The sequence below is a fragment of the Lissotriton vulgaris genome, chromosome 10 (genome assembly GCF_964263255.1).
Source record: "Lissotriton vulgaris chromosome 10, aLisVul1.2, whole genome shotgun sequence".
Taxonomy (NCBI): Eukaryota; Metazoa; Chordata; class Amphibia; order Caudata; family Salamandridae; genus Lissotriton; species Lissotriton vulgaris.
The window spans coordinates 1014223822-1014244325 of record NC_141698.1 but is presented as its reverse complement, the minus strand read 5'-3'; the positions used below and the strand labels follow the sequence as shown (position 1 = coordinate 1014244325).

The 20504-nt window shown below is 51.0% G+C and overlaps 1 protein-coding gene across 1 annotated transcript; it reads right to left on the bottom strand.

Moving 5' to 3' along the window:
- Positions 1 to 1204: 1204 nt before the first annotated feature.
- LOC147689175 (uncharacterized) lies at positions 1205 to 19407 on the bottom strand. The gene is made up of 11 exons (XM_086940016.1): positions 19260 to 19407; positions 17656 to 19115; position 17091; positions 16786 to 16878; positions 16307 to 16411; positions 15525 to 15634; positions 15172 to 15366; positions 8742 to 8904; positions 3372 to 3537; positions 2751 to 2845; positions 1205 to 1290 (listed from the first exon to the last, which is right to left on the bottom strand). Exons 1-11 carry the CDS (start codon positions 19405 to 19407, stop codon positions 1205 to 1207), a joined length of 2622 nt encoding a protein of 873 aa, XP_086796142.1.
- Between the last annotated feature and the right edge of the window lie 1097 nt (positions 19408 to 20504).

Sequence of the window (20504 nt, the reverse complement as noted above, 5' to 3'; positions counted from 1 at the left end):
CAAGCTGTTTTTAACACTGCTATGATGGTGGCCAAGAGGGACATTGCGGAGGCCTGGATAAGCCCCGACCCTCCTAACCTAGAGCAGTGGCGAAGAGGGGTAGACTGGTGTGCGACCCAAGAAAAGGCCCTTTTAAACGCCACGGGGTGTGTCCAGAAATACCGTAAAGTGTGGGGGAAGTGGTTGGGGACTGTGGAGGGTCTTGACTAACCTGATTCCGAATTTCGTCTATGTTCTTTTATGGGGATCGTGATTGGGGGGTATAGTGCTTGTGTGAATACATTTATACTGATTATTTCCGTGTATTGGCTGAATTGTTTACAAGTTTTTAAAATCAATAAAATTTGCTTATCAAAAAAAAATGCACACACTCACACACACATGACACCTTTCTTTCACAGCTGCGTCACAGGAGGATTCATGGTATGGCCCCCCCTGACATCAAAGAGAAAAGACAGTTTCCTTTTAAGGGCAATTTTATTTCAATAAATACAAACTCCAATATATTAAATAAGTTAAACACTATGTGTAGGTCACTGGGACGCAAAAACTTCTGTCAGTGATTCTTGAAGCTCCTCTCGATTGGTGGCCGGCACCATCCAGTGAAGCCAATAGTTCTGGTTGTAACAATATGGGATCTCTGTCTCTGACAGTATCTGTCACATAAACCTGGTGAGAGATCTGACAGGACCAGACATCCTCAGAGTACCAAAATAAATAGAATGTATCATCAATATCGGTATCAGCATTACATTAAAATTAAATTAAAAGGACAGAGGGTAAAATATAATATTCAAGCAAAGAACGCAAGCAGAATGCAACAGTATATATACATTGGATCTGTGCCCGTGCATCCTGAGGGGCGTGGAATCGAGGATCTGTCGCTGTACACATCATCAAGCACTGACTTTCAGGCCAATGCCTTGTTGGAGAGTGAAGGGTAGAAAACCTCTGCCTATCAATCCACTTGAAGTATGATGACAAAAATGTATTGTGAGCTGTCTGTAAGAATGTCCGACTCCACTGCGGTCTGTAAGTCTGTTCTGGTAATGTCTTCCTTTCGGCCAGGCTCGACGCGGATATACGGCCTCAGATTGTGATGCTTCCATTTCCGGTAAATAAAGTGCAAATGGCAGCTGGCTCAGGTCTTGTGCGGATGCTGCTGTGGTCAGTAGAACAAGACTGGTCGTAGCACGTGGGAGCCTCACACCTGCGCGTTCTTCACGCGCTCGAACGTCTGCATGACGTGGGTGGTGGGGACGCAGCCCTCCCTCACGATGCTGAGGATCCCTGGAAAGGAAGAAGCACAACAGCATGAGATTGAGAAAGCTTGGACAGGGCTGAGGTCTGTGAGCAGCAGAGGGAGGGGAGAAGACAAGCATAATGAGCACAGTGGGGATTGGCCCCTCAGGAACCAATGGGTGAAGGAGTACATATGGGGCCGCCCTCTCACATGGTATATACTAACAGGAGAAAGCATGGGTCTGCGCCCTCAAGGAGACATTGAATGGCTGGGGCAGGGTGGGATATCATGGAAACAACAAACTGCTAAAACACAGACTCAAAAACTTCCACGGCCAAAATATCTTCCACACAAAACTGTCTCCTTACAAAAATGTCGACCAGCAGTAAACTCACTATCAAGCACTTGGCCAATAACCTCAGATAGGAGATGGAATAGTAAGTTAACTCTGTATTCCTATGATTAGGATGTGAGTCTCACTGGAATTAGGGACATTTAACAGGTCGAATGCGCTTTAAAGAGACATTTGTGTATATTTGTGTACATCAATATTTCATAAATCTGCGATTCCGACGTCTCTATTTTCAGATGGGATCAGAGTAAGAACCTTCAGTATCGCGTAACTCCGGCAGGGTGGGATTGTCCCCGAGAAAGAACGATGAGTTGGGGGAATATAAAGATCCCACCTTGAGGGATATTGTCTTACTGAGGGAGGCTCTGGGTCCATGTGCTGACTAAGTCTGGGTGAATTTTTAATCACTATTCCTAAATTTGCAAATTTGCGTTAGGAAATTTGAATCATTTCTTCATCAGTGCAGACGGCTTTGAGCATAAAATGTCTCCGTAAGAAACATTTTTGTCTAAGTCTTCTGCCAGTATCTAACGGGACTTTTTAATGTGCAGTATGTACTAACTACCATGAAATTTTCATGCAACCACATTTTACACCGTTCATGTAATTAAAAAATTTTTTTTATCCTCATACATCTGATCAGTATATAAATGGAAAAAGAAGGGATAGCCATACATATCCTGACTTTCCAACCGTTCATGTAATTTTTGCAAAATTTTGTGAAACAAATTATGCAACATTTTACACCAATGGTGCAGACTAATGATAAAGAGAAAGGCTTGTTAATTTGAAAGTGGGGGTCAGGAGTCGGCACAGGTAGGAAACCTCAGGTGGCATCCCTGCAAACTTAGACCAAGCGCTTGGAGTTTTCCTCAGGGGCTCAATATAGTGCATCTTTTAGTTACGCATTCATTCTGGCCCCTTCCATGCTTCAGCTGTCCATTCATTTTGGGCTTTGATGGTCTGTCTGCCTTGGACACCAGGAATGCACTGGACCAGGACTGGTGTTTCCCAAATCTCATGGCCGGTGTTTGGTGGGTGGGGAGGGGTGGTGGGGAGCAGAGCACTCTGTTCACATCCATGGATGCTCCTGAGTCTACTTTGGGAATAGCAGGGGGAGAGATGAAACAGAAACAAGCATTGGTTGAGACCCACCTTCGTCTATCCTCAGGCAGTTCACCACCGTAGAGCCCACCATCTCGTAGGAGTCGCCATCACACAGCACCCCCTCCAGCTTGTGTCGAAGACGCCTGGAACACAGAGAGGAAATACAAAATCACTCATTTAAAGTAATCATCGACAAAGGCTCAGGTGCTGGGGATTGAGGGGAAGCCGCAGGCTGGCAAACATCTACCTGACCTCAACCTCAACTGGTCAAACACACGTGTTTAATGCGCCCACATATAGGCTTATGCCAAGCATCTCAAACACCCTTACATATGGCTGTGATATCACAAATACTGTTACCCCTTCCTTCACCTTTCAGTAGAACCAGTAAACCACCCACCATTCAGAAGACCCCAAGTAACCGCTCAACGCTAGCCCAATCCTTATAAAAACAGAACTCATTCAAAGTAGCACATCACCCATCAATACTCCTACGCTTTCCCTTTAACCTTTCAGAATCTTCAGCTAACGCCCTCAGCAACCCTTGCCCCTGCCCTCAGCCCCTAGCAGCCATCTAGTGACTCTCAAATCCTAGGCACCATCACATCCGCAGAAGGCCCACTCACACCCTTTTCCTGAATCCAACCCCTGTTCTGAGGGTGTACTCACGAGATGACCATGTCATGGTGGGTGCTATCACACTCCCCGCTGGGATTGGCGGACGTGATGGCCAGAGGGCCGGTCATGTCGGTCAGGTGGGCAGAGATAGTGTGGTCCGGCACTCGGATCATGATGGAGTCTTTGGTGCCCACAATGTCATAAGCTGGTCCAACTCCTGCAGGAGGAGAAAATAACAAAATTAATCAGCAACATGCCAGGTGTGAGTGAGCATTTGTGTTTGACTGTATTTATTTACTCTGCATCCTTAACTGAGGTGCTGTATAGCAATTCCACCAGATGTAGCCCTAACAACTAAAGCACCATTTTCACCATAATGTCAGTGCCTTGGAGGGACGGAGCCTCATGCCTAGAAGTGCCTAAGAGGTGCTGTTTAGTGTATCAGCCTGCCTGCATTAAGGACTATTTTACAACAGCAAAGTGCATTGACTCATCACACAATAAATTATGTATCTCATGCATGCACAGAATACAAAAAATAACGCTTCTTTGTTTTGATTTGTCATTGCTGCAGGGTGTATTTAATGTTTTAGTCAGGACCTGTGCAAGAGTCACATATATTTATATGTTTACCCAAACACACATACATACACTGTCAGACACACAATATATAATGGTGCACAGTCCAACTCTTTAAAGCGGGCATGCTCTGGTAAAGTCAATAGGACTAGCTTTAAAGTGGTAATAAATGGAGAAAAGTAAAATCACAAATGCAGCTTGCTTGCATTAGTTCATTAATGTCAGACCTATTGATGGTGCCAATGCTTGTTATTTCAATGTCACTATTACGACAGAAAAGGGATTATTATTAAGCCACAAGAGATCTCTTCCAGACCCTGCCACACCCCAAGCGTGGGCACTCTCTGTTGTTTCTCCCATTGGTGGTTTGGGCCAGGGAGGGCCAGGCCGTAGCTTGGCTTCCATCGCGCCTCCTGCTGTACTATTCACTGATGTAAGGCCGCCGGGCCGGGGGCGTAACACAGGCCCCCGGAGCCTCTGCGGCGCAGGCGGCCCCAAAGACATCAGAGACCCCAAAAGCTTTAGGTGGGCCCATTTAGCCAATAGCCAATGAATATCTGTGAGATATGGGAGACTAAGGGGCACCACCTTACACTCTGTAGGGGGCGCCATCATTATGCGTTATGCCACTGCGCCTGCCTGGCCTGGCACTGGCATGGCCACATTTAGATTTAGAGTTGGATCTCCAGTCCAAACAGACAAGAGCCCCTGTGTTGTCTCATGGAAGAGAAGGAATCTGTCCCATCATGTTTTCAACTGAGTTCTGATTCAGGTTGTTTTTCATTATAAATGCTGGACTGCAAATACCAGAATGCAAAGTAAAACAGCATCTAAGAAGCTACACACACAAAACAGGAAACGACTCAGCATCGATATATTGCTGCATAAATGTGGAATGATGGTTACTTGAAACAAAGGACACTATGCAATATATGTATTTGTGTTTATACAGAGCTGCACAGATCCAGCTGATGAACTGAAGAGCCTGAGACCTTACAAGAAAACCAGAAGTTAAAGCAAATACTTATATAAGAACCATGTAAGGAGTGTGGTCTAAACAACCAACAGCTGCATGAGTTAGGGGACTGTACACAGAAAGGGGGTCACTGGACCCTGATATGTACATGCAATGGGTACATGAGATGGGGGGTCTGTGGCGTTTAGGGGTGAATGTGCATGTAATACCGGCATGAGATTAGAATCTGTAGACATTAATGGGGTGACTGTACCCTGATATGTATATGCAATAGCTACATGCGATAGGGGTCTGTACACAGAATGGGGGTCACTGGACCCTGATATGCACATGCAATAACTACATGAGATGTTGGACTGTACACAGAATGGGGGTCACGGGACCCTAATATGGACATGCAACAGTTACATGAGCCGGGAGTCTGTAGACATCAGGAGGGTGAATGTACATGCAATACCTGCATGACAGGGGGTCTGTACACATTAAAGGGGTGACTGGACCCTGATATGTACATGCAATGCTTACATGAAAAGGGGGTTCTGTACGTGTTAGGGGTGAATGTACAAGTAATACCTGCATGAGTGGGGGTCTGCACACATTAAAGGGGTGACTGGACGCTGATATGTACATGCAATGCTTACATGAAAAGGGGGTTCTGTACGCATTGGGGGTGAATGTGCAAGTAATACCTGCATGGCAGGGGGTCTGCACACATTAAAGGGATGACTGGACCCTGATATGTACATGCAATGCTAACATGAGAAGGGGGTTCTGTACGCATTGGGGGTGAATGTGCATGTAATACCTGCATGAGATGGGGTCTATCCACATTAAAGGGGTGTCTGGACTTTGATATGTGCATGCAATGGGTACATGAGAAGGGGTCTGTAGACATTGGGGCTCTTTCATTAAGGAACCCCTCCAAGACTGCGAATGCGCCCAATTTAAAATCAGCGTGACCCCCCAATTTACGCTTTCCGGCCTATATATTTATCGCCCTCCAGGCCAGGCCACTAGATTTATTAACGCCCTTCTCGAAACTGCCACTGTGCTCACCACTAAATCCGCTAATTTCACCATCCTAGGTGATCTAAACCTGCACTTTGATGCTGCTGGCGATCACACCATTACTAATCTTCTTGCAGACCTCTCGGCACTGCAACTTAACCCCCTTGTCCATGCTCCCACTCATATAGCTGGACACACCCTAGACCCGGTCTTTTCCAATCTACAAGAGGTAGTTACAGAAGCTCCCACCCCTATGGGATGGACGGATCACCATCTTATTACACTGAATGTTCCGGCACCTCAACGTCAGATTAAACCTGAATCCTCACAGCGTCTAAAAAGACCCTGGCACAAACTCTCCCCCCTCGCCTTACATGAAACTCTGGGAGAATTCCAATACGATGCTAACCAGGATATAGACGCGACCTATACCTCGTTTACCAATTGGATCAGTAAGGGCCTCGACACTCTCATTCCGGCTAAACTGACTAAAGGGCGCAACACACCCTCTAACCCGTGGTACGACGACACCCTTAGGGCTATGCGCAAGGAGTGTAAGAAATCTGAACGCCGATGGAGGAAACACTATGACAACCAGGATAAGACAAATTATCTATCCACCCTTAAAACCTACCATAAGGCTATTAGATCATCCCGTGCTTCTTTTTACTCCAACAAAATTAACTCCAACGCGAACCCTTCCAAAATCATATTCAAATTAGTGAATGAGCTTCAAAACCCTAGGGCACCCCCACCAAAAATTTCTTCTCATGAGCAATGTGAGCAGCTCGCAGTATATTTCATTGAAAAAGTCCAGAAAATATATGCGACCTTCCCACAGATCGCTCCTCTCTGTGAAGTCCCTAAGACCACAGCCCCTCACATCTTACCTCTGTCCCAAATCTCTGCCATCACTGCAGCAGACCTGCTCAGACTAGGAAAGAAAGTGAAGTCCGGCTCCCCAGCTGACCCCATGAGTCCTTCTCATTTCCTGGACTCGATGGACTTTTTTCTATCCCCCTTGCTGAAAATTCTCAACCTTTCCTTCTCTACAGGACTTGTGCCCATAGCCTGGAAACAAGCATGGGTTTCACCGATAATTAAGAAACCTTCCCTCGACCCCTCTAAACCAGAAAACTTCCGGCCTATATCCCTTCTTCCCTGGGTCTCCAAAATAGCTGAAACACATGTTAATAACATCCTTTCGAAACATGTGGAAAGTCATGGAATCTTGGACCCCTCCCAAAACGGCTTCCGTGCAGGTCATAGTACGGAGTCTGCCCTGCTAGCCACTACGGAACATCTCCGGACGATTCTAGATGCCGGTCATAGTGCTGCGCTGATTCTTCTTGACCTCAGCGCAGCCTTTGACACGGTATCCCATGACATCCTTCTGAAACGTCTGGAGACAACCGGTGTGACTGGCCTCGCTCTTGCATGGTTCCAATCCTTCCTTAAGGATAGATCCTTCAAGGTCTCGGCTCCTCCTTTTCTCTCCAAACCCCATCCCATCGCTCAAGGTGTCCCCCAGGGATCAGCGTTGAGCCCCTCACTCTTTAACCTATACGTCCAGCCACTCACGGACGTGGCTAGAGAGTGGGGACTCACGCTGGTCTCTTACGCTGATGACACCCAGCTGGTGGTCACCCTCTCGGAAAGCCCGTCTCTCGCAGCATCCAGGTTTAAAGAGGGTATGACTGCAGTGGCCCGCTGGATGACGGAAAACCACCTCCAACTCAATGCCGGAAAAACCGAGGTTCTCCTCCTAGGACGGAACATCAGCCTCTGGAACGAGCACTGGTGGCCGTCATCCCTAGGCGCCACTCCACTCCCCAAAAACTGTGTCAAAAACCTGGGAGTCTGGGTGGATGCCAACCTGGGCTTCCAATCCCACACTAAAAAGGTGGCAGCCACCTGTATAGGCCTTTTAAGAAACCTCAGACCCATACTTGGGCTCTTCGATTCTAAGGCCCGCCAGCTTATCATCCAGGCCACCATTTTATCGCGCCTGGACTATGCCAACGTTCTCCTTCTAGGAGCCAACAAAGCGGAAACAGCAAGGTTCCAACGCATTCAGAATGCGGCAGCGAGAACGCTGGTTGGACTCCCACGCAGATGCTCAGCCAGAGCTACCATCCGTAAGCTCCATTGGCTGCCGGTGGAACACCGAGTTAAATTCAAGGCCTTAGTCACAATCTTTAAAATCGTCAAACAAGGAAACCCCCCTCTACTCCGTAGCCTTGTCCAACCTTACGTTCCTGGTCGTGCTTTGCGCTCTACCAATCAACTCCTTCTCACAATCCCCAGGATTAGACTTTGTCGATCTGGAGGCCGCTCCTTTAGCGTCCTTGGCCCTAAACTATGGAATGATCTCCCCCTTAGCATTCGTTCCATTGACTCCCTCCCAGCCTTCCGTAAGGCAATCAAGACTCACCTCTTCCCCACTTCCTAGTCTCCTCCCCCTCCCTCCCTTTTCCTCTGTTTGCGCGCCTGTCTCTTAGCGCCGGGACACCCCTTTGCCGGGGTAGCTGTTGCGCTTCACCAAATCTAGAAATGAAATGAAATGAATGGAGTGTAATACATTCAAACAATACCAACAACAGATGGGAGTCTATAGACATAGGGGGGTGAATGGAGTGACAGGTGGGTGTAAGACCTGCCTGAGATGTGGGTCGGTACACATTGGGGGGCGGGGTGAATGAAGCATGATCTAGACAAGCAGCACTTATATGAAGTGGGCCCACCCCTGAATGTCCCCAGGCACAACTTCTGGCATGTGTAGCCCTCACCCCTCTACCCTCCCCAGCCCACCCCTCTTTGGAGAAGGAAACAGACCATGCAGAAGAGGTCACACTCACCCATCCTCTTCAGCCACTCCCCCTTCTGGACAATGCAGCTGACACCCCCAGGGTAGACGCTCCCCATGAAGTCCCACAGCAGGGGGCTGAAGGGGGGTCTCACGGCCCGCAGCTGGTCCAGGTGGGAGATGCAGATACAGATGGGCTTCTCCAGGGGTCGGTCCTGCAGAGGATGTAAGAGAGGAGAGAAATGATTGGTTTAGAGAGAGAAGAGGGAGGTCATGACCTTCAGACATTCTGTGCAGGGTCACGTGATACCTAAAAATGAGCTTAGACCCACACACACCACCTGTGAAAATAAACTAAATGTCTCTAGTGCTAGCCAAGAGATTGCATAAGTTAAAAGCCTGTGGGACCTTTTAATGACCTACAGCGGACAGACACTGGCCACAGAAGTCAGTGCAATGGCACCTGCAGAGAAGGATAGTGAGTCTGAGAACGCAGACTCACTGTGTGCTCTGGGGCATTAGCATCTTTCTTGTGCATGTGATGGATTCTCATTGGTCACTTCTAGCCCCGAAGCAGGATTTTCTCCTGAGGCCATGTGTGGCCTGAAGCCCTCGGCTCCCTTAGAGAAGGTTAGTGAGTCTGAGAACGCAGACTCATTGTGTGCTCTGGGGCAATAGCATCTTTCTTGTGCATGTGATAGATTCTAATTGGTCACTTCTGGCCCCGAAGCAGGATTTTCTCCTGAGGCCATGTGTGGGCTGAGCCTTCGGCTTCCTTATCACCCCCATCCAGCACTCTCTGCACAGGATGATCTGATAACAAGTACCCTGGCTGCTTCCAATAATTAACTAAGTTTTGACACTGGAACTTTCTATGCAGATATTACCATGGTAACCCCGCACCTGCAGAATGGTTTTACCCTGACGTCTCTGTAGCGCTCTAGTGCTCCGAGGGTCTCAGGTTGAGCCCCGGAAGCACTCCGCACCATGTATCACTTTCTGGCCAGGCGTGGCCAGAAAGCTTTAAATAAAGGGACCGAAGTGGCTCGGCACTTCCGGTCCACACCAGAGCAGCAAGTGTGTGTGTGTCCCTCATTGCGCCAGGCGCCGCGCTGCATATGCGACCAGGCCCCAGGGGCCTCACACTGGCGACGAGGGTGGGATACTCATAAGCCCACCAGCAGAACCCCAGCGCTACATCTACTTGCCTGGATGCCAGCAGGCTCGACCTCCACAACCAAGCGCCGAAGAAGAACGCCCGTAACAGCGGCCGCCGCCGAGAGCAGGAGCCGCGCACACCGACACCGGTAAGCAGCGTGAGCAAAGAGCTGCGTGCGGCACCGGCAGCAGCGACGGCAGGAAGGCCCAGGGCAGGAGACGCGCACCGAGAGGAACGACCCGACGGCAGGCCCAGCAGTGCGCGCATGCGCGGAAGGACCAACGTCACCGCCGGAAAGGAGAGCCGAGAAAGGGCTGCCAATAAAATCGAGCGCGAGGCCCCGCAGGCGCAGGGGAGGCCCGGCAAGAGCCACGACACCACGAGGCACCACCACCAAGGCCAGTCACGCGCGAGCAGCGCCCCCAACAAGCATTGGCCAAGACAACCACCACAATAAGCACAGGCAGAGACAACTAGCCATCCGGTGCACACCGGACCAAGCCAAAAGCGAAGCAACACAAGCAAAGACAACGCACAGCTCCACAAACACTGCCTCCCACAAGGGCCAACGAGCACGAGCTAAAACAACCCAAGACACCATAGAGAGCCACTGCCCAGCCTTATAATGACCACAAACCCGGGAGGAGCCGCTGGGGGAGCCGCCCCGGCTCAACAAGCAGCACCAGCAGTAAACCTCGGCGCACAGCCACCTGCGCCATCACAACACTCGCAAATCCAAGCACTACCACCCTTCAGCGAACTGATGGACCCCGGGACGGCCGCTCCCAGATGGGCCGTGTGGCTCGGCCAACTCAACAACTATTTCACTGCCACCAGAGAAAAGGACAACGCAGTGAAGAGGTCCCTGCTACTACACTTTGGAGGCACCGAGCTGTACAAGCTATTCAAACACCTCCCGGACACAGGAGATGACGATGACTACGACGCCGCAGTCACCGCGCTGAACGCACATTTCGACCCCCAGCTGAACCCGCACTACGAGCGGTTCAAGTTCCGCCAATCCAGACAGAGGGAAGGGGAAACCATGGATGCGTTCCACGCGCGACTGAGAGACCTCATAAGCACGTGTACGGACGAAGACGAAAAGAAAGAAGTGACGGCGCAGCTCATTCAAGGGTGCCGTAACAAACACCTAAGAACACTCATCCTGAGGCAACCGCGAATCACCCTAGAAGAAATATTGATCCTAGCCAGATCCCATGAACTGTCGGATGCACGCGATACAGCGATGGAAGCAGCCCTGAACCCGCGGGCAGAAGCAGGAGCCGTAGTGAAGACAGAAAGGGTGGATGCAGTCCGCAACACCAGTCGAGGAAGCAGAGGAAGATGGCCGACCAGGACGCCACGCCGAGCGTCATGTGGATACTGTGGCCGAGACGAGCACAGCCAAGATGGCTGCCCAGCACGTGGCAAGACATGCTCGAAATGCGGAATACCCAATCACTTCGCAAGCGTGTGCAGAGGTGGCTCCAGAGGAAGAGGAGCATCCGGAAGAAAACCAATAACCGGAGCAGTGAAGCAACTATCGCTAGACAACGCAACATCATCACGATCACACAGATCGCCGAGGCGACCCCAGTTCGACGACTCCCCCTCAGAGGATGAGGACGAATGCTACTACGTGTCATTCGTAAGTGAACTAAAGAAGCGAAGGAGACCACAACCCAAGTGCCAAATACACATCGACGGATCCCCAGCGTGTGGCGTCATTGACACAGGAGCCACCGTGAACGTCATGGGAATCCAGCACTACAAAGCGCTGAAACCAAGACCCAAGCTAGTTCCGTCGAAGGCGCGCATACTAACATACGGCAGCCAGGAACCTCTCCCACTACGAGGGAAAATGACGGTCCAAGTAAGAGCTGAAGATAACGAGGTGACGACAACGTTCCACGTAATAGACAAAGAAGCAGACCTGCTGGTAAGCAGCAACACAGCAGAGGACCTCCGCCTCATTGCGTTTGCAAACGCCGTCAAAGCACTACAGACCGAAGACATCCTGGAAATGTTCCCCACTCTTTTCGAAGGTCTTGGCACGATCAAGCGGCCACCAATCAAACTACACATCGACCCCGCCATCCAACCTATTGCTCTAAGACACCGGCGGATACCGTTCCACTTGCGCCCAGCTGTGGAAAAGGAACTCAACCAACTCGAAGAACAGGGGGTAATTGAGAAAGTCTCAGGGCCGACGCCGTGGGTGTCCCCGATGGTGATAGCCGAGAAACCACGCCAGCCAGGAAAAATCCGCATCTGCATAGACATGAGGATCCCCAACAAGGCCATCCGACGGGAGCGGCACCTCACCCCAACAGTAGATGACATCCTAACCGATCTGAATGGGGCCCAATGGTTTTCCAAGTTGGACCTAAATGCAGGGTATCACCAGCTCAGGCTTGCGGAGGAAAGCCGCTACATTACGACGTTCTCGACACACCTGGGGCTGAGACGGTACAAGCGACTAAATTTCGGCATCTCTTCCGCAGCCGAAATTTTCCAAAATACAATAAAAGAAATCCTAACAGGGCTTGAGGGAGTGCTGAACGTCAGCGACGATATCCTGATTCACGCGAAAACCAGCGAAGAACATCACCGAAGGCTGAGAGCCACCCTACAAAGACTCACACAATATGGAGTCACTCTACACAAAGACAAATGTCAGTTCTTCAGAAAATCAATTGAGTTCTTCGGATATGTGTTCGACTCAGATGGAGTGAAGGTAGACCCCCGCAAGTCGCACGCCATCAAGAACGCTCCAGCACCGTCAACCGCCTCCGAAGTAAGGAGCTTCTTAGGGATGGCGCAGTACTGTGCCAGGTTCATACCCAATCTGGCCACAATTGCGGAGCCTCTGAGGAACCTGACGAAGAAAGACAGCCCGTGGAAATGGACTGAAACGGAAGACAAGGCATTCCACCGGATCAAAGAGGCCCTCCTGGATAGCACCACAATGGCCTACTTCAACACGGCAAGACCCACCGAAGTACTAGTAGACGCCAGCCCAGTAGGCCTGGGAGCTCTCCTGTCGCAAGAATCTGAACCAGGAGTTTGGGCCCCGCTGGCGTTCGCAAGCAAAGCCCTGACAGCAACAGAGTCACGGTACTCGCAGATCGAGAGGGAGGCCCTAGCAGTAAAGTGGGCGTGCGCCCATTTCCACCTCTACATTTCGGGCCACCCATTCAGAATGGTGACAGACCACCAGCCGCTAATACCACTATTCCGTGGGACCGCTCCACATCCACCGCCAAGGATCGAGCGCTGGGCAATCCAGGTTCAACAATACCAAATGGACCTAGTATACCGACCGGGGGCAAAGAATCCAGCGGACTTCCTGTCACGCCACCCCCCCGCAGAAAAGTCCAACGACACAGACCCAGAAGGCCAGACCGAGGAATTCATCAACATGCTGGCAACAGGCGCGTGCCCCTGCGCGCTGACCGCCGACACCATCATCTCCCAATATGACAGCGACGCAGTCACCAGAAGGGTGAAAGAAGCCATACAATCCGGAACATGGGCAAACTTCCTAAAAGATACCAATGGATGGGACGAAGCAGACAGAACGCGCCTACAACAGTACTGGAAGGTCCACGACGACCTCAGCTGCGCAGACAACGGCCTCTTGCTAAGAGGGACCCGTGTGGTCATTCCCCAAGCGCTGCAAGAGAGAGCAACCACCCTGGCACACGAAGGACATCAAGGCACCCGCCGAATGAAAGCGAGGATGCGAGAGAAGGTATGGTTCCCCAACATGGAGGAGAACATCGAAGCCTGTGTGCGAGAGTGTCGAGCGTGCCAGATCACAAGCAGCCCCGAGACACCAGCACCGATAATAACGGAGGAACACGCCCCATCACCATGGGCATGGTTAAGCCTGGACTTCGGCAGTTTCCCAGACGGGAGAGTCACCGTAGTACTAGTGGACAACTACACTAAATACCCCATAGTGGAAACAGCAGCATCAACCAGCTTCGCGAACATTCGCCCCATCCTCACCAAAACATTTGCTTTGTTCGGCATCCCAATGGTCATCAAGACAGACAATGGGCCCCCGTTCCAGGGTCATGAATTTAAGGAGTTCCTGAACAACCTTGGCATAAAACACCATCGAATCACCCCACAATGGCCACAAGCCAACGGTGAGGTAGAACGCTTCATGAGAACAATAAACAAGATACTGAGGATATCGTCAGCGGAAGGGAGTGACCCGGAAGAAACACTACAAGCATTCCTAAGGGAGTACCGCAGCACGCCGCACAGCACCACCATGCAATCACCGTGGGCGTTGATGTTTACAGGCCCTCGGAGAGACCTACTACCAATGGCTGATGGTTGGGCTCCCGAACCATACTCACCAGCAAGCACCCAAGAAAGGAGAAGAAGGACGAACGAGAAGGCGAGTTGCAAGAGGAGAGCCCAGACAAAGGCCCTGAATCCAGGAGAGACAGTGCTAATCCGAACAAGGAGGCCCGGAGGAAAATTCAATACCCCATTTGAACCTGAGCCCTGGATCATAAAGGAAACCCACGGAACAGCAGTCACCGTCAGCAGAGACGGAGAAGAAGTCACACGCAACATATCGTGGTTCAAGCCGATACCCGCTCAGAAAAGACTGAACTCAAATGATGACATGCCTGTGACGAGAGAGGAGAGAGAACTCGAAGCCTTAAGAGAAAATTCGAGCATGTCCCCGGACACTGCAGAACAACCATATCCACCCTCGCCAGGACCTCCTCAAGAACCGATCCCTCCGAGAGGCAAGTGGCAATATAATCTGAGATCCAACCCACGGCCCAACCATAAACTGGCTGATTTTGCATGTTGAACTAGTTTTATAGTTGTGTTGAAAAATCCAAGTTGGGAAGGGATGTAGCGCTCTAGTGCTCCGAGGGTCTCAGGTTGAGCCCCGGAAGCACTCCGCACCATGTATCACTTTCTGGCCAGGCGTGGCCAGAAAGCTTTAAATAAAGGGACCGAAGTGGCTCGGCACTTCCGGTCCACACCAGAGCAGCAAGTGTGTGTGTGTCCCTCATTGCGCCAGGCGCCGCGCTGCATATGCGACCAGGCCCCAGGGGCCTCACAGTCTCCATGACAATATCTCTATATATACATACTCCAGGCTGGTATCACCATGGTAATCACACCCCTGCAGAATGGTTTCACCCTGACGTTTCCATGACAATGTCTCCGCCCACAGGGTGATTTCTAACTGTTCTGGTAAAAGGTGCCCCTTATTCTCAATGACAGAGCATCTGTTTTGGACTCGGTAAATTCCGCCGGAAGTCCGCCCCTCGGTGCTCACCTTGATGGTGTAAATCTTCTGGATGGCCTCGGGGTGTTTGCAGGAGGCCGCCAGGGCGTAGACCGTGTCTGTGGGGACCCCGCACACCCCACCCTGGTCCAGCAGGGCGGCGATGGTCCTTAGACTGCCGGTGCGATAGGAATCGGGGCACACGCAGGAGTCGGACGCCTCAACTTTCTCCTCTGACTTCGTTTCCTAAAAGGACAAAGATCCGACAAGGAGTGAGACAGCGCCACCTACAGCTGCCTTTGAGCAGCACATGCACATCACAGCGTTAGAGGACAGAGATGGATAATTTGAACATATCGGAAAGAATAGTGATCGTAACATATTGCATGTACTTATCACTGTACCTTGAAGAAAGAGGGTCCCATGGGAATTAGGTCCTTGCTGAAAATGCAGTTTCCAAGAGATGCCGCCGCTCCGTAGATACAGACGACACTGAAGACGGACAATACAGTGACTGAAAGTAACACCAAGAGGGGGAAATTAGACAAAGTTCATAAAATCAACAAAAGAGACAAGTGTGCTGATCAAGTTAATGTTAAACCAAGACAGAGGCTCCCTTCAGGAGGGATTTCAAGAAGGGAAATGCACCCCAAGGCAATAAAATAAAAACGTAAGACAGATTACTTTTCACTCGCCTTCTGTCTGTACGAAATTAAGTGTGGTGAAACATTTAAACTGGTACAGGAACTCCTATCTTGGTTTATACTTAATTATCCTGGTTCCTAGTGTTATCGGGCTCACCTCAACTCCTCGTATTATAAGTAGGTGATGTTAAGGCAGCAGTGGAGAGACAGGCACAGAAACTAAGACACGTGGAGGTCTGGCAGAGAACTAGACACATGTGAGGTTTGCGACTGACTCCATTCCAGCCCACCTTGCCTTGTAAAGACCAACTCTAGCAGAGTCTGACACGTAACTGACTCTGTTCACCCCCACAGCCCTTCAGAAGCACAGGCTTGTCAGGCACACTCCAGTCCTTTCTACAGACCACTTCCCTTTAGCCCCCACCACATGACAGGTGGACTCGGGATGGCACTTGATAGATATTGCCTGTTTATTAACCCTTTAGAGATCACTGACATGCATTAACACACAAGAGGAACCCACAGTGAAGGCGTCCACTTACTCTCGAGCGCGAGGGGCAGGCATTCCAAGGTGAAGAGCAGGAAACAGACCATCACCGCCTCCATCAGCAGCGCGAGCAGCACCAGCACCACGTTGGCATAGGCGACTGTGGAACAAGCAGAACAAGATGGCGTCAGAGGCCGGAAATGACATATTTCAGAGGTCAGCGGGGGTCGCAGTTGTTTAAGTCTTTAGATGAGGACGCTACGATGCCCCAGAACTGTCCATATGGACCATCGAGGGACAGACTCCGGCCTATATCCACTGCAGCCGGAACGTTTTAAAAATGACTATGTTTCCCAAGGTGTTGTACCTGTTCCGGGCTATACCTCTTCTCTTAGAAGAGAGAGTGATTAAACATCTCGAATCAATCTTTATACGGTTCATATGGCAGAATGGCAAGGTCAGACGCTCTAGGCCACCTGGGCCGCAAGGATTCAACAGAGAGATGAATGGACCTCGGTATCTGGAGAGACTTACCCAAGGATATCAGGAAGACATTGATGACCAGGAAGGTGACGGCACCAACAGTGAATGCACCATAACTGTCGACGTGGATATTCAGCAGGGGACCTGGAGAGGGGGGGGGGGGGGGGGGCAGAGGGTTAGTCATGGATGAAACAGAACACAGGAAGGAGCTCTTCCTTCAAAGGCAGGAGAGGGCCAGGAGCAGAGACAAGGGATGGAGAGGACCATATACTGTCAACACCTCGATCATCTAACAGCCAATCATGGGGCTGGATGTTGACTTTTGATGATGTGCAAAACTGTATCTTCCTCCCCACCCTGAACAGGTGCGCCCCGATTTGTTGATACACACTTTCCTGAGCTCCTTATCCCAGTATAAGGTGTTTTCTCGCATGAGTCAGAAGACAAGCGAAAATTAAATTCTGGTAAATATGCCCCGGGTACAAGAAATGACCAGTTATTTGAACAATAATATTCATGCCTTTTAGTTCTTCCCACACCTGGATTATCAACAATAGTTTATCAATAGTTTATCCAGACCCATTAATGGTTCCATAAGTCATTAGTCCCCTCCTACTGGCCACCTCCTCTTCAACCATATGCCCCCCACCTGGCAGCCATCACATATGACCCCTCCCAGGTACTTCATCAGGTTGCACGGCCCCCCCAGTCAGAGAAAGAACTGCATGTGATGTCATCAAGAAACTACCTGCATGCATGGCTGCTCCAAATGAAACCAATAACCAGAAATATACATGACCCCACTGCCCCTACTGGTGTGCCTGAGGATCTAAACCACTCAGAAGCTTCATGACACTGGACCCCTAGGACTTTTGTGAATACATTTTACACATTGTAAAGATTAAGATATCATAAATTAACTGCGAGTCGTAGCCACGCCCATGTGGCCCATACAGCAGCGTAAAAGAATGGTAGGACCGACCCAAATCTTCGCCCTCTCTGGACCACGATCCTGCAGACGTACAACTGGAAGAGAGCGCCAGGGATCAGCACCCAAGGGATGGAGAGGTGGGCTCTGGTGGGGTCACTGAGGGACCCCTGGATGGCAGAGAGTGATGCCAGGCCATTGCAGAAGAAGAAGAGGGCATCAGGGAGCTGGCATCTGGTGGAGCTGACCTCCTGGCCCTCCTTAGACCTGCTGGTGACGCGCTTCAGGCTCAGCAGCAAGTCCTGGAGCGTAGCCGATGACATCACTTGGGGTCCAGTAGAGATCAGCGACTTATCAGCGATGGAGTTAATGAGGCTGGCAAAAGTGGTGTAGAGGGAGGTGGCGGTGTAGATGCTGCAGACCACTCCGAAGAAGATATGGGATCCCAGGAGTGGAATCTGGTGGATGGTGGAGACCGTGAGGAGGAGGAAGCATGAATTCTGCAGCACCTCCAGGAGGTCTCTGTTGAGGGACATCAGGCAGAGGATGCAAGCGGCGACCAGAAAGAACCAGCCCCCCACCATGCCCGCTCGGCTCTTGTCCACATTGTCCCCCGAGAGGAGCACCGTGAGGATGAACTCTTCCCAGGACATCAGCAGCCAGAAGAGGCTGTGGAGCCCAAGCTTGGTGGTGTGGTAGACGTCTTCTCTCAAGTAACTGTAGTAGCTGGCGCAGAGCTGGGACAGCGCAATGATGCTGACCCAGATGGCGCCAATGTAGAAGGTCTTCATGTACCCAAAGCAATAAAAGGCAAAGATGAGCGCGGCCACCGCGTCGGCGATGTGTCCCAAGGCCATGGGCTCCGCGTACTTGGAGTTCTTCTTGGTCTCTTCCCCGATGCCACTGGAAGAGGTGCTGTTGGCCGAGCCCAGAAGCAAGACGCTGAACAAGGGGTTCCCGAAGCCTGGAAGGACGTACCTCTGGGTCAGGCCCTTCAGGAGCAGAGCAGTGGCGCCATAGAAACCAATCAACACGATGAGCAGCTCCAGGGTCCCCGAGACCACCAGCGCCCACTGTCCGAAGAGCCCCACCGCCTCGAAGACCAGCGTGAGGGTGATGGCGCCAAACACGAAGGGCATGACGTAGTTAACGGTGGCCGAGCAGAAGGAGAGGATGAAGGCGACGGCGGTGTACGCCACCAGCCCTGCTACTGCGCTCTCAGCGACCGGAAGCGGGGAGGCGGCCATGATGGTCTGGCTGCTAGAAATGTTCAGGGTTTGTGTGGTGTTGTGGATGGTGGGGTACGCGCCCAGGGCGACACGTGTAGCCCCGTAGCTGCTCCAGAGGGCGGCGAATGCCACAAAGGCGGTGCTCCCAAGGTGATCGTACTTCCGGAAGCACAGGAAGCCTGCAATGAGCTGTGTCAGTCCTCCAATCAGGATGAGATGGACCCCTGCAAGAGATAACACAGGCATTGAACAACGCGTGCATGTGTGTGTGGGTGCGCAAGTGTGTACCCCCTCCCTCCAAGTGTCCTATGCATGTTATCCCAGCGCCACCTGTAACTCTTTGTGTGATCTGTGGCTTCCACACTCACCTGCCAGGATGTTCTCCACCCCTTCAGCGTTCACTTTGGTGTGGAAGGAAAAGAAGTTCTGTAGGGCCACCAGGAAGGCGCTGATGACGTTGGCGAGGAAGCCCATGACGGATGGTTCACTGTAGTAGACAGAGGCGAAGCCTTCCATGGTGAGTGGCAGACCTGGGGAGGGGAGAGAGGGCAAAAGATAAGAAATTAGCCACAGGTGAGAGGGAACTAGAGGTGAGATTGGGACAGTTGGTGAGAGGGAACAAGAGGTGAGATTGGAACAGGAGGTGAGAGGGAACAAGAGGTGAGATTGGGACAGGAGGTGAGAGGGGTAGGGGGTAAGAATGAGATTGAAGACGGGTAGCTGGGTGGGTAAATTGGTGCACAAGGTTAGATGGGGAACAGGGGTGAGACAGGAGGCGGAGGCTTAATATCAGACAGAGGTGAAATGGGAACAGGGTATGAGCGTGGGACAGTGAGTGAGATGGAAGACACATGTGAGTGGAAAAGTGAGTGAGATTGAAGGCAGATTAGAGAGGGACAGTGGGTGAGATGAGAGACATTTGAAAGTTAGACAGTGAGTGTGACGGAAGACGTGAGAGTGGGTCAGTGAGTGAGAAGGAAGAGACATGAGTGGGACAGTGTGTGAGATCGATGACACTTGTGAGAGTGGGACAGTGGGTGAGATGGAAGACATGTGAGAGTGGGACAGTGAGTGTGATCGAAGACACTTGTGAGAGTGGGACAGTGAGTGTGATCGAAGACACTTGTGAGAGTGGGACAGTGGGCAGAATTCGATCCAGAATTGAGATAGGAACCGGGGGGAGGTGGGGCAGGGACAGGTAGTAAAATGAGAACAACCAGTGAAAGGGGTGCAGGGGATGAGATGGGGTGGGCAGTGAAACTAAGACGAGGGCAGGAGGTAAAAAAATTTATTTTATTTTTTATTTATTTTTGGCATTTATTAAGCGCGAACAATTGCCCGCAGGCAATGGAGCTTAGATGTGAGAACAGGAGCTGAAATTTGGTGAAAGTTCACGAGGTGAGACGAGTTAAGGAGTTAAATATGAACCAGAGGTAAGAGCCACAGAGAGACGGGCAGGTGGAGATGGGACAGGTGTACAGTGAGAGCGGGGCAGGCTGGACAGATCAGAGTAAAGCACTGTGAAGGGACAGGCTGTGCAGTGTGCAGAGACAAGGACAGGCCGCTCACACTGAAAGGTACAGGCGTGGACAGGCTGTTCCCAAGAGGAAGGT